The sequence below is a fragment of the Sander lucioperca genome, chromosome 2 (assembly GCF_008315115.2).
Source record: "Sander lucioperca isolate FBNREF2018 chromosome 2, SLUC_FBN_1.2, whole genome shotgun sequence".
Taxonomy (NCBI): Eukaryota; Metazoa; Chordata; class Actinopteri; order Perciformes; family Percidae; genus Sander; species Sander lucioperca.
Genome location: NC_050174.1, coordinates 39113789 through 39125537, shown reverse-complemented (window position 1 = coordinate 39125537; position 11749 = coordinate 39113789). Strand labels below are relative to the sequence as shown.

Here is an 11749-nt window from a genome sequence, read left to right as displayed (position 1 = left end):
ACCTCAAGCACTGAGAGGACTCTTTTTTTTATTGCATCAAACAGCAGTATAGCATGATAAATACAATATCAGATTTAACCTTGTGAAGAAAAAACAAAGTTGTATCAAACGGTTCCACTGGTGAAAACACGGCAACCTGCAGGTTTAATTTAAACAAATGGTTGTGGAGGTAAATGCAGTGCTTAAAGCCGTCGACGTAGAGCACACAGAGAACTAGTTCATGGGAAAATTCAATGCCGAAAAGTGCATTCATGAATACTAATAACCTGATGACACATCACAGATTTCTCAGTGGGTGTTGAATTTTGTTTCGCTTTATGAATACGCCAATTCACATTCTGCGTTAAAGAATAACCGGTCGTATTCCTTATTGTTATTGTCAACAAATAACAGGAAAAGACCAAAAGTAGTAAACTACTTTCTGATCCTACTAACGAGCCTGTGTATCCAGCCTGATATTCCTCTTTCTACTTTATTTTGACTCAATCCCGCATACACCGTCCTGCTGCCCCAAATACTCACTAGAGCACCAAATGTAGATTAATCCGCTGCTGAAAGTAGTCCCCAACCAATGCACTATTTAGTCCTGTTTGAAAAACATTTGATTAAAAACTATAGTGCCCAACTCTTTTAGAAACAACTGAACCTTTTGTTAATCAAATTATATATTTGTAGTGTTTTTTTTAAAGGAATAGATTTGACATGTTTGGGGGGGAAAAAAATGTATATGCTTCCTTACTGAGAGTTTGATGGGATGATCGATACTCTCACATCTATCCCTTTCATTGTGAAGCCTGAGCCGGCAGCAGCTTAGCTTAGCATAAAGACTGGAAGGACGGGGGAATCAGCTAGCCTGGCTCTGTCAAAGGTAACAAAATCCACCAGCACCTTTCATGGCCGAGTCTTAACGTGACCATGAAGTTTCCAGGAAACCAGAGGGACCCGAGGATGTCGCTACTCCAGGCCAAGAAATAGTCTCTTACATAACCCCCTGTAAAAACAACACCACTTTACACTGATTACTAAGCTTTACATGTGCTGGCGGGCAGATTTTGGTACAGTTGGATACAGCCAGGCTAGCCATGTTCCCCGTTTCCAGTCTTTATGCTAAGCTAAGCTACCAGTCTCTTGACTGTAGCTTTACAGATATAAGAGTGGTACCAATCTTCGAAACCATCCCTCAGCAAGAAAGTGAATAACTATATTTCACAAAACATCGAACCATTCCTTTAAAAATGTGCTTATTCAATGGGAACCAATGTGCTTGGGGTGCCACAGACAGGAAGTCAGAAAATGTTGGTTTTGGTCTTTTCCTGGGATTTGTTAAGAAAAACAAAGTATATACAATACGGCCAGCCTTTTCCTTTAACTAATCGTACGATTCCCATTTATTCTTAAGCATAAATTATTCTGAAAATGTTAGGAGCACTTCAGCCGTGTTTCCATCGGTATATTTAAACTCATACAGACATGTACCTAATAATTAGATCTGTTTTGCGTTTCCACCGCAGACAGTATTCTTACAGTATATGTAGGCATTGTTGTTACCAGATGGTTACAGACGCATCAACCCTGGAAGTAGCGCGTTATTTATAGTTTTTACATTTCCTCACTGCTCCATCGCTGTATTTCCTCTTTACCAGTGATGCAGAGGAACATCTGCACCAATCAATGGACTGCAGTTTTACTAGCTACACCTTTTAGTATTGGATCATCGTGCTTGATTTGTTAACAAAAGGGCAACGATAAAAATGGGGCAGTAAGGAGCGATTCTATTGGTACCATCCCCAACATTTGATAATGGAGACGCAAAAATAACCATTTTAATGTGTAACGAACTGAACTGGACTGTTTGGAGGAAACACGGCTTTACATTGCTGAGAAAATGGCGGTACAGCTTGTGAGTTTTTGAAGGGGTCAAAATCTGGTGATCTAAATTTGGCTTTGTGTTTATTTTCTTATTTCTAACAGAATGTGTTGAGTTAAAACTTAACAAAATAGAAAATTAACATTTCTTACCTAGATGTTTACTGTACTGAAAAAAAGTTAAAACAGGTCAGAGCCTAAAATTAAACCATACCCAATTAACAACTTTTAAAGGAAGTACAATAATTTGATCCCTTCTAGTATTTAAAGTGTAATGCAACACATATCACAGCCACATTTGGTTGCGTAAAGACTACTGTGAAATGATGTATAGAGAAAGAACTAGAGAAAGATCTAATAAGGATAAAACAAAGTGGTTAAGGTCAACTCCCGAACGATTCCGCGGACATGAAAGGCCAACTGGGCCGCCTGTGTCGTGGTTTCCGAGGTACTGTGCAGCAAGGCAGAGCCCAGCTCAGGTAAGGCTTTGTGGTGCTAAAAAACATATTGGTAGATCAGAAGGCAAGCCATAAAGAGCTTTTTGCAGCGAGTCAAGCGGTCAAACATTAAGCTTATAATCACAGTACGATTTGAGTGAGTTTTCCGTTCCGGTTCAAATGTCTTTACAAGCGTTAAGATGCAGCATAAAAGGCTTCTCAGCAAACAGGTACAGCTAAAAGATATGTGGAAACATCACTCACACTCCACAGGATTTAGGTTTTTAGGTATTCAAACAGAGAGATGTATTAAAATGTTCTTTAAAAAAAGAAGTGTTAGGACATCGTTAGCTCGTTGATTGGTTGAAGATGAAAAAAAAGCTCAGGGGTTATTAATCAGCAACTGGCAGAGTGAGAAGACACAAGAAAAAAAGTCACTGCTTTGTGGGAAAAGGTGCAGCTCCAAACGGGTCGAGGTCCACCGGCTGTGAGGGCGTTGGTGGCTGTTGCTGCTGAGGTCCCCTGTGGCTGACCGTTTCTGTGAAGGGCACCGCCCCGAAATCATCCATGCTGCTGGTTCCTAGAGCGCCGTGAAGGGGGCCGGTCCAGGACTTGCCATTGGCTGTGCCCAACTCACTCTTGCCGTCAGCGAGTCCTTGATACTGGCCGTGTCGGCTGCCATCGAGAGGATGGAAAGGTTTGGCTCCAAACGGGTCTAAAAGGGCCTCTTCTACCGGCAGGGAAGCACCTTTGTCTTTCCCTTCAGCCATGGTTATATCAACACTGATGTTCTCTTTAGAGTCAGAGGTGCTAAGGAACTCGTTGCTGCTCTGCGAGTCTCTCCGGCCAACCTTCTTGTGTCTGCGGACTCGCTCAGGTGTGCGGTAAGTTGGCTTGTTGGTCTTGCGGCCTCCGGTCGGCGTACTGTGGTGGCGTTTGCCATTGCTGCCGCCTGCTGTGGCCTCCTGCTTGGTTTTTCTCTGGCGTGATGACAGCTTCTGGAGGCTGCGCTGTTTCAGCCTCTGCTGCTGAGGGCTGGCCGACTCCTCAAAAAACGGCTGAAAGATGTCTTCTGCACTTCTAGACGTGGTGGGAGGCGGTGCGGTGGGGCCCGGCTGAAAGGGAGAGAAGCCAAAAATGTCAATGCCCTCAGGGGAAATGGGCGGTGTTTGGCCCATGGGAACATCACTGCCACTCCTGCCCGACTTGGAGAGGTTCCGGTTGAATGGCGCTTTGGTAAAAACATCGAACTCGCCCGTAGCTTGCTGCTCATGGCTGACTTGCCTGAAAGGCGCTTTGGCAAAGATGTCCGAGCTTTCTGAAGGCCCGACAGGCGAGGTTCCTCCGAGGAAGGGAACAGAACCAAAAACATCGACAGATCCCACAGCTGGAGCAGCTCTCGCTCCGCTGGGAGACTCAGGAGGGGTGATCAGAGTCATGGCCGAATCCTTCTGAGGACTCCTCCTGGTGGCGGCTGAAGCTGCTTTAGTGGCCAGAGCTTTCTTTGAGCGGTTCTTGACCCTGCTGGGGTCGTAGTCTGAGTCAGAGCTGTGCTTGTCTTCATCCTCCTCTCCCTCTTCCTCAGAGTCCATCAGCAGAGGCCTCTGTCCTAAATTCTCTGGCTCAGTGTCTTCACTGTGCTCACTGTTCAGGCCTTCTTCTTCCTCCGGCTCTTCGTCCTCGCTGCTTTTTGGCGAAGGTGGGTCAGACTCGAAGTCGCTGTCAGAATCTTCACCTGGTCTGCAGTTGCTCTTTTTGCCCAGTTTGTGCTCCTTGGCCACCGCCGGCTGCAGATCCTCTGCAGTGGCAGGGATGAGGGCAGGAATGCTGACTTCCTCATTGGTCTGCTCAGCCTTTATCTCATCGGTACCTGCAGAAGCAAGACACAAATGAGTTAAACCGGGCTTTCTGTATTTTTAATATTCTATGTGCATTTCAAGTTTTAACCTCATAAATTAACAAAACGACTGACAGAAGGAGAATCTTGGTGCCAGAAGTACAAGTTTTCATTTCCTATGTATGCAATATGTGGCATTACTGAAACAAGAATTGGTTTAGGTTTGGAAGTCCACAAATACAAATTCCAACAGTTTGTCCAATACTGAAGCAGAAGGAGCAGCGGAGGCGAAATCATAAAACTCAATATGGTCTAAAAGCTGCTCTGACTTCTCTACCCTGATCCTGCAATAAGAAGAGCTTAGAGGCAGAAGAAATGAGACGCCCAAGATTCACAGTTGCTTTCAAATTTAAAATCTCTGGGTGAAAAGATTCAAGCTGCCAGTCACTTCCTTCAGAGTTAAAAAAATAAAGCTTTGTTTTGCAATTACTACTCCTTACTTCTGCATTTCTATAAATCCGTACGCATTTTTGGCATTTGCTAGAAAAACTTGTGCCTTGTGTAAAATTATTTCCAAGAGTTTGCATAATGATAATTTAGAAATTAGCCTAATTAGCGAGTGGATAGTCTCCAATTATATTGAAAATAAATTGTGCCATACACAATGAGCCAATTTATTGTTCCCTATTAGTGGAAGCACTATATTAGAAAGCAGAGAAAGGACCCCCCGCTGTGAACACGAGAATGTAAACCTCTTCACGTCTTCCAAACTGGCAGGACGTGATGACAGATTAGCCAAAAGCTGTGTTGTTGATAAATGAAACAAGGCAGCAATCAAAGTTAAAAGTAATAAAACATATTAACGCAGGAAGCAGGGGGTGCTCTGCATCTGTCCGCTCCACCCGACTGCTCCCAGATTATAGCTTGTAATCACCTCTCGGAGGGAGACAATCTCACAATAGAAACATCTTTAATCACCAGAAAAGATGTCAGACTGACACACAGATTTGTTTTGTCGATGTTCCTTTGAGTGGAAAGCTGAAGGATTACATGCTGCGTCTGATCTTTTAAAGACACCAATAAGTGGTGAAAACATGCATGCGATTGTTCTCTTGTCTGATGGAAGATAAAATCTGTTAGAGACGTCTGACAGCAGGAGCTTAGAGAAGTCTCTTCTCTCACGCAACAACTCCCACTGATCCTAGATTGATTTGATGAAGGTGCAGAGAGGCGAACATTTACAAGGCCGAGTGACTCGGATTACATAATTTCTCAAAATACTGAGAGATGAAGAAATGAGGACACTGATCAGCAGAAAGTAAAATAATAAACGTCTCTTGGATCAGCTTGTATCTTTTTCTTCTCTTTTATGTCGTTGCATTGTTGTAAAACGGTCGTTGAATACCTGAAGGTGTTGGTCTTATTTCACTTAGATTCAACAGTATATCATTAGTTGTTCAATTGTGCCATTGTGGCTGGAATTCACCTACATTCAAAAATTAAAACACATACTTAATACTGTATAGCACATTTCCCATCACATCCACACTGAATGCAAATGCTTCTTCAGTTTTAGAGAACTGATCTGGGACTAAGGATCTAATTACTGTGATTTTTTTTACTAACAACCCACTGGGGAAAATCACAGTCACTTTTAAAAATTTAGGTTAATTTGTTTTTACTTCAACACAGGATTTGTGTTTTTGAGAGGAATGAATGGAAGGTCAAATTGTACTCGGTCATACTGTTTATGTAAAATGGTTGAGATAGTTCTAGATTTTTACAAATTGAATTTTTGTCACGTCACTGCAGAGGATTTATACTTCTACAAAAGGAAAGAAACATTTCAATTACACCCCACAGTGTATCAGAAAATGAACTAAATCAGAGGATCCATTTCTAAGCCGACTTGTTTACTGCTTGTATGTTATTGTATAGCGAGCTGCTCTGTACATTTAATCAAATAACAGCTCAGCTCAATTATTCCCCGATTGTTGCCTTAAATTCATGAAATTTTTTTTGTTTTTGTCACATGCCTCCACGGTGAACTAAGAATCCAAAAAGAATCAAATATAATATAAATAAAATAAAATATATGATGAATTGTAGTAATAGAGGGCCACATGTACTGAACAAAGGTTTCTTCAAGAATTAGAGGTAACACAGGGAGTAATACAAATGATCATTTTGAGGGTGAAGTATTCCTTTAATCTTATTATTCTAATGGAAATTCAATTTCAAAATGAGAATGTAAAATATTTAAATTTGCTTCAATCCTTTTATGGAAATATTTCTAAGCCCAAATAGTAATTCTTTGCTGCATAAATAAAGTTGTACTTGCATACAGGACATTTTAGCCAAAATCAGTTGGGGAACATAAAATGCTATCTTACAAATAGCTACGGAGTTCTTTGCTATCTTAGGAAGACATTCTGATGTTTCTACTTGAATGAGCAATCTTTAACTGATCGTGTATTGCAAATTTTGCAACAGCACAAGTGAAATAACACTACAGACAGGAGACAATGAAGTGTACAATTACAGGCAAACACGAAGAAACCTGCAACTGGGCCCTTCTGGAGGGGGAAAACAGTCCAATTGAGGCAGGGAACAAATGTTAAACTTTAATTTACCACACTGAAGTTGAACCTGAACGATGCATGCCATGCATCTCAAACCGTGAACTGCTTATGTTTTAAAGTGCTCATATTATGCTCATTTTCAGGTTCATAATTTTATTTAGAGGTTATATCAGAATAGGTTTACATGGTTTAATTTTCTAAAAACACCATATTTTTGTTGTACTGCACATTGCTGCAGCTCCTCTTTTCACCCTGTGTGTTGCACTCTCCGTTTTAGCTACAGAGTGAGGCATCACACTCTGTTCCATCTTTGTTGGGAGTCGCACATGTGCTGTACCTAGATAAGGACTACTAACCATTCAGAAGCAGACTATGAGGGCGTGCCACGCACATTATAACGTGTGACGCACGTTTGTCACAGAAGTAAAGGCTGGACTACAATAGAGCTGTTTGGAGCAGTTTGTGAACAGTGTTTTCTGTTGGAGATGGCAAGTCCCTTTGGGGTGGCTTTTTCACTTTGTAAACCTATAACATGCAAAAAAAGATATAACACAATAAAGGGAAAAAGCCAAAAAGCATAATATGAGCACTCTAATGTTTCACACACCTGTTTGTGCAGACAAACCATCACCATCATCTGCCTCGGTGTACATTTAGTTTGCGTTTGATTGGACGAGAGAGAGCTCAAACAAAGACAGCCATGTTAAAACAGGAACATCTTGCACATGGTGTAGTGGTGGAGAGACTAAACTTTCCAATACTTTAAAGAGCTATAAAAAAAAGAACCAAGGTGAATATTGATTTTCAATGTTTTTTTTTTATTTATCAGTAACATTATATAAAGAAATACATTCACACTCACAGTATGATACAGGACCTTTTACATAGTCTGTTGCAAAAACAAGATATGTATAAGACAACTTATTGATCTATAGTTTGTATTCTTTCTGCAGGAGAGCAGCAGCTTCTAATGAGGAGGAATTTAAATGGAAAAGTTCCCAAAGTTTTAGTGATCTGTTGTGGGGCTTCTAGCAGGGTGTATAACTGACAAAGAATGCTAAGAAAGGGGGAAACCATACGCCAAGACAGAGGATAAAAAGCACAGAAAACTTGCAAATGTAAACAATATACAAAAACATATTCCTTTCCTTCCTCGCACTTTTGGAGAAAAAAAAAAAAAAAAAAAAAAAAGAATATTAAAGTGCAGTTAATGGCTCTGGTCGTCTTTTACTTTTCATTTTGGCTTTGATGGTTCGCCTGTCCACATTATATAGATCCATCCACCAATACACATGAACAAGATGTTTCTGAGTATGGCTGTTTTACTGAATGAAAAATGAAAAGAAACAAAGCAAATAAAACTGAACTGAAGCAAAGTTTTCCACAAAAAGCCCAATAACAGCAGGCAGTGATATGAGCTAAAACATGAAGTGGAACATTAACTGTTCCGCAAACTTACCTTCAGCTAAACACAGGACTTATACCAGTTAATATATTTGTACAAAAATGTGTATGATTCATGTCTGCATGGATGACTTAGATGGGTCACATTCTCACTTGCTGCTTTAAGGCGGAATAACAGCAGCACAGCGAGGGTTAACAAACATACAGCCCTTTAGGAAAAATAAGTAAATAAATTCACCATTTTGACGGATATCGTCACTCATCAAGCATTCCTTTCAGCACAACAATTTACATTTACACCACTGAATGTGCCATAAGCCAGTTGTGTGCAACATAACAAAATAAAAAAAATAACACGGTTTAGAGTACAAAGTTGTGTCAGTTGCTCATGAAAGTCCTATGAAGCAGATCTACTTTATGTGGGAATTATGCTCCTAACATCAGGTACTTGACCAGCCAGCACACTGCTTTCTGATAATAGTGCATTCCATTTGTACTCGGAAGTCGGATTTTCCGAGGTCAAAGTCAGAAACACGCCCACTGACCTCGGATTTCCGAGCTCGGAACTAGGGCAACCACTGAGTACCATAAGGCTAAAAATCCAACATGGCTGCTCGGTGTATCAACAGTTGTGAAAGCTGTAGTAACAAAGTTATAAGCACTTCTGTGTTATTTGTGTCTCAATAAATCAGTCGTACACAAAGTGCTATCCAAATTCTATCTGTGGACATGTTATGCTGTTTGTATGCACACAAAAAACAGCGTAATGTGTTGCTATTAACTGGTAATGCTAACAATGGCTAACCGGGCTAGAGCTAATGAAAACAATGAAATGGTAAATCGAACGCATTCAACTCTGATGTGACGTCATTCCCAGCTTCGGCTTCCGAGTTCCGAGGTAAATGGAACACACTAAAAAACTCTTGTCTGTTGGCTGGTTACCTGAAAGGGTCGAGAATTCGTCAGTGCCGGATACGTTTCCATTTACCTGCCAGCTAGTTTTAAAGTGTTTCCTTTGATCCAAACTTTGTAAAATTGAGGAAAACAATTTAGACAACATTTAGTTTTTCAGCTAAATGTAATCTGAGACAAAAAATAAATACATGCAATCATTTTATACTCAGTGAGGGAAAAAAAGCTCCGTTAGCATTGTCGGCCAGGTAAATGAAAATGCCACACAAAGGCATTTTGTATCTAGAAATGGAAACTTTTTTTTTTTTTTTTTTTTTTTTTATAAGACGCTCTAGCTTAATAATTGCAATAAAACGAGATGAATTAAAATGTGCAGTCACACCATCAGCAACTTAACTAGGGTCATATTAACTAAGATTTTCTGACTAAAGACCCCTCTGCATTATGCAACGACACTTATCTTGCAGGTACATTGCATGTCACACTGTGAGATGGTTCTTATAAAATCTTGGTCGCAAATCGGTCAGATTGTACAATATACATTTTGAGGTCTGGTAAATGTTAGTGCTATGATGTAAATAGGAATATAGGAAATAAATGTAAGTGAAAAGTCATCCATATGCACTGCTCTCACTATTTAAGTTCCAGCAAAACAAAACAAACTTTGGCCATGGTCCTGGATTTATTTTACGTGCACGGCAGCTGGATACTCACAGAATCACAAGATCATGCGAGAATTGTTCAAAACAAAACAATGGCAGACGTGATAGACAGATGGTTCAGTTCCTGCCCTTTTTCAAACAGTTCTGTGTTAACAAACCATCTGACGCATCAGGTTAGGATTTATTTGGAGCATCCTTAGAATACATTAATGGCCGGGGTGCTGGCACTGATTTTTTTTTTTGTTTTTTTTATTTAAAAATGGCACTTATGTCACATTGGATAGAGTATTTTGTGTCATTTCAAGTCATAGTCTCATTGGTCGCTATGTAGAAGTGGGTCGTAGCAGCAGTCACATTGTGGGAATTCCGTCCAAAGTTGTCAACGCTGTCAGAAAATCGACACAGACGGTCTTTGGTCAGCAAAGCTCCAAATCAGCTGACTGATGGTCTAAGATTTCACCACGTTTCTCAAATAAATGTCTGCTTTTAGTCAAAAATCGCACATTGTGTCAGATCCTTTACTATTTTATATATAGAAGTCCAGTTAAAAAGGAGAAATGACTAAATTATGAAACTTAAGCTCCTGTTAGAGTAGCTCTGCCTTGGAGAAGTTAGTTATTAATGCAAGTAAAACACAAGCTGATCAAACACTGGTGTTTGATGTCGACCAAAGTTCACCCAAATAAAAACGGAGACACACTAAAACAAGGAGAAAAAAAACCTGACTGATGTCTGATAGTTGCCAGTGGTGTGTTTGCACAAGGATATTTAAAAGATCACCTGCAACCTAAACAACCAACTGACACTGTGATGGCACAAACGCAGAAAGCTAATAGGCTGATCAAAAATGTTAATTTCCTCATGCCAGCCTGTAGGAAGAACACCCAGTCCAAACAACGTGGGTGTGTTTGACCCTTCTGGGTTTTAAATTCTGTACAAAAGTCCCTTCAATTTTTTATTTTTTTTTCCTTTTTTTTGGTTTTCCAATTTCAACTCAAATAGAATTTTATATTCATTATTATAACTTAACAAGTGAAGACAATAAAATATTTCCACACCTACATTCAAGTGCTTAGAGGGTTATATTGCATCATTATATTGTCTTATTCTACTCTAAACTGTAGCCACTGGACTTGCTCCCATCAAGCCTGCGTGTTTAAGAACACAAGATGAATTTACTGTAGAAAAAAAAAGTTAACTCTCCCTCTCCTCTAGAAAATATCTACGTGTTTTAGCGCTGATACTGTTAAATTATTAAACATATAGTCTGAGTAACAAACAGCGTTTCTAAACTAGCTATCAAAACCCATTCACATTTAAGGAGCAGGAAGAGTACAGAGGCACAAAAGCTTATTGCTGCCACCGACGTAATATACTGTATGTAGAAATACTGCACTTTTATATTCACATTATACCAAGGCTATGGTCTGTGTCGGGGTTAAATCTCACGCAGTCTGAGTGGTTAGTTAAGCCGAATGAGAACTGATTATCAGGTGTTGTTTGTTTGTTTGTTTGTTTGTTTGTATGTTTGTATGTATGTATGTATGTATGTATGTATGTATGTATGTATGTATGTATGTGTCAGAGTCGACATCGACCCCCACAGTTAAGTGCACAGTCCACACGAGTAACATTTGAGGTTTCGTCCCAACAATAAAAAATAAAAATAAAAACATTTAGAATTCTGAGAGGAATCTTTGCTGTTTCAATGGCCAAAGAGGGGCGATGGTGTTTCAATGTAAACAAATGGCAAAGAGCCACAACTTTGGAAGTTCAAGTGTTGTCTTTTTTTTCCCTAATGGAGTTGATTAGTACCAGGGCTGAGTGATGTTTGGGTTAAATTGGTATTCGACAGACATTGTGGATGTGTACAACATCATGATGTACATTTTTTAAGGTTTTTTTTAGAGAGTGAAATAGGACTTTATATGTCCCATGCCATAACTTATTTTATTTATATAATTATTTTACCTTTAGTTCAAGTGTAATATAACATAATTAGTTTATAAATTTAGATAGATAGTTAATAGTCACTTGTTAACTGTTTTT

At 39.7% G+C, this 11749-nt stretch overlaps 1 protein-coding gene across 3 annotated transcripts in view; it reads right to left on the bottom strand.

The window, feature by feature from the left end:
- Nucleotides 1-9: 9 nt before the first annotated feature.
- bmp2k (BMP2 inducible kinase) overlaps nt 10-11749 on the bottom strand; it is a 58248-nt gene continuing 46508 nt past the window's right edge. For all 3 annotated transcript variants that reach the window (XM_031305444.2, XM_035997254.1, XM_035997257.1), the window contains one exon: nt 10-4173. In XM_031305444.2, coding sequence (XP_031161304.2) covers nt 2738-4173 — 1436 coding nt within the window. In that variant the 3' untranslated portion in view covers nt 10-2737. The remainder of the gene's footprint in view (nt 4174-11749) is intronic.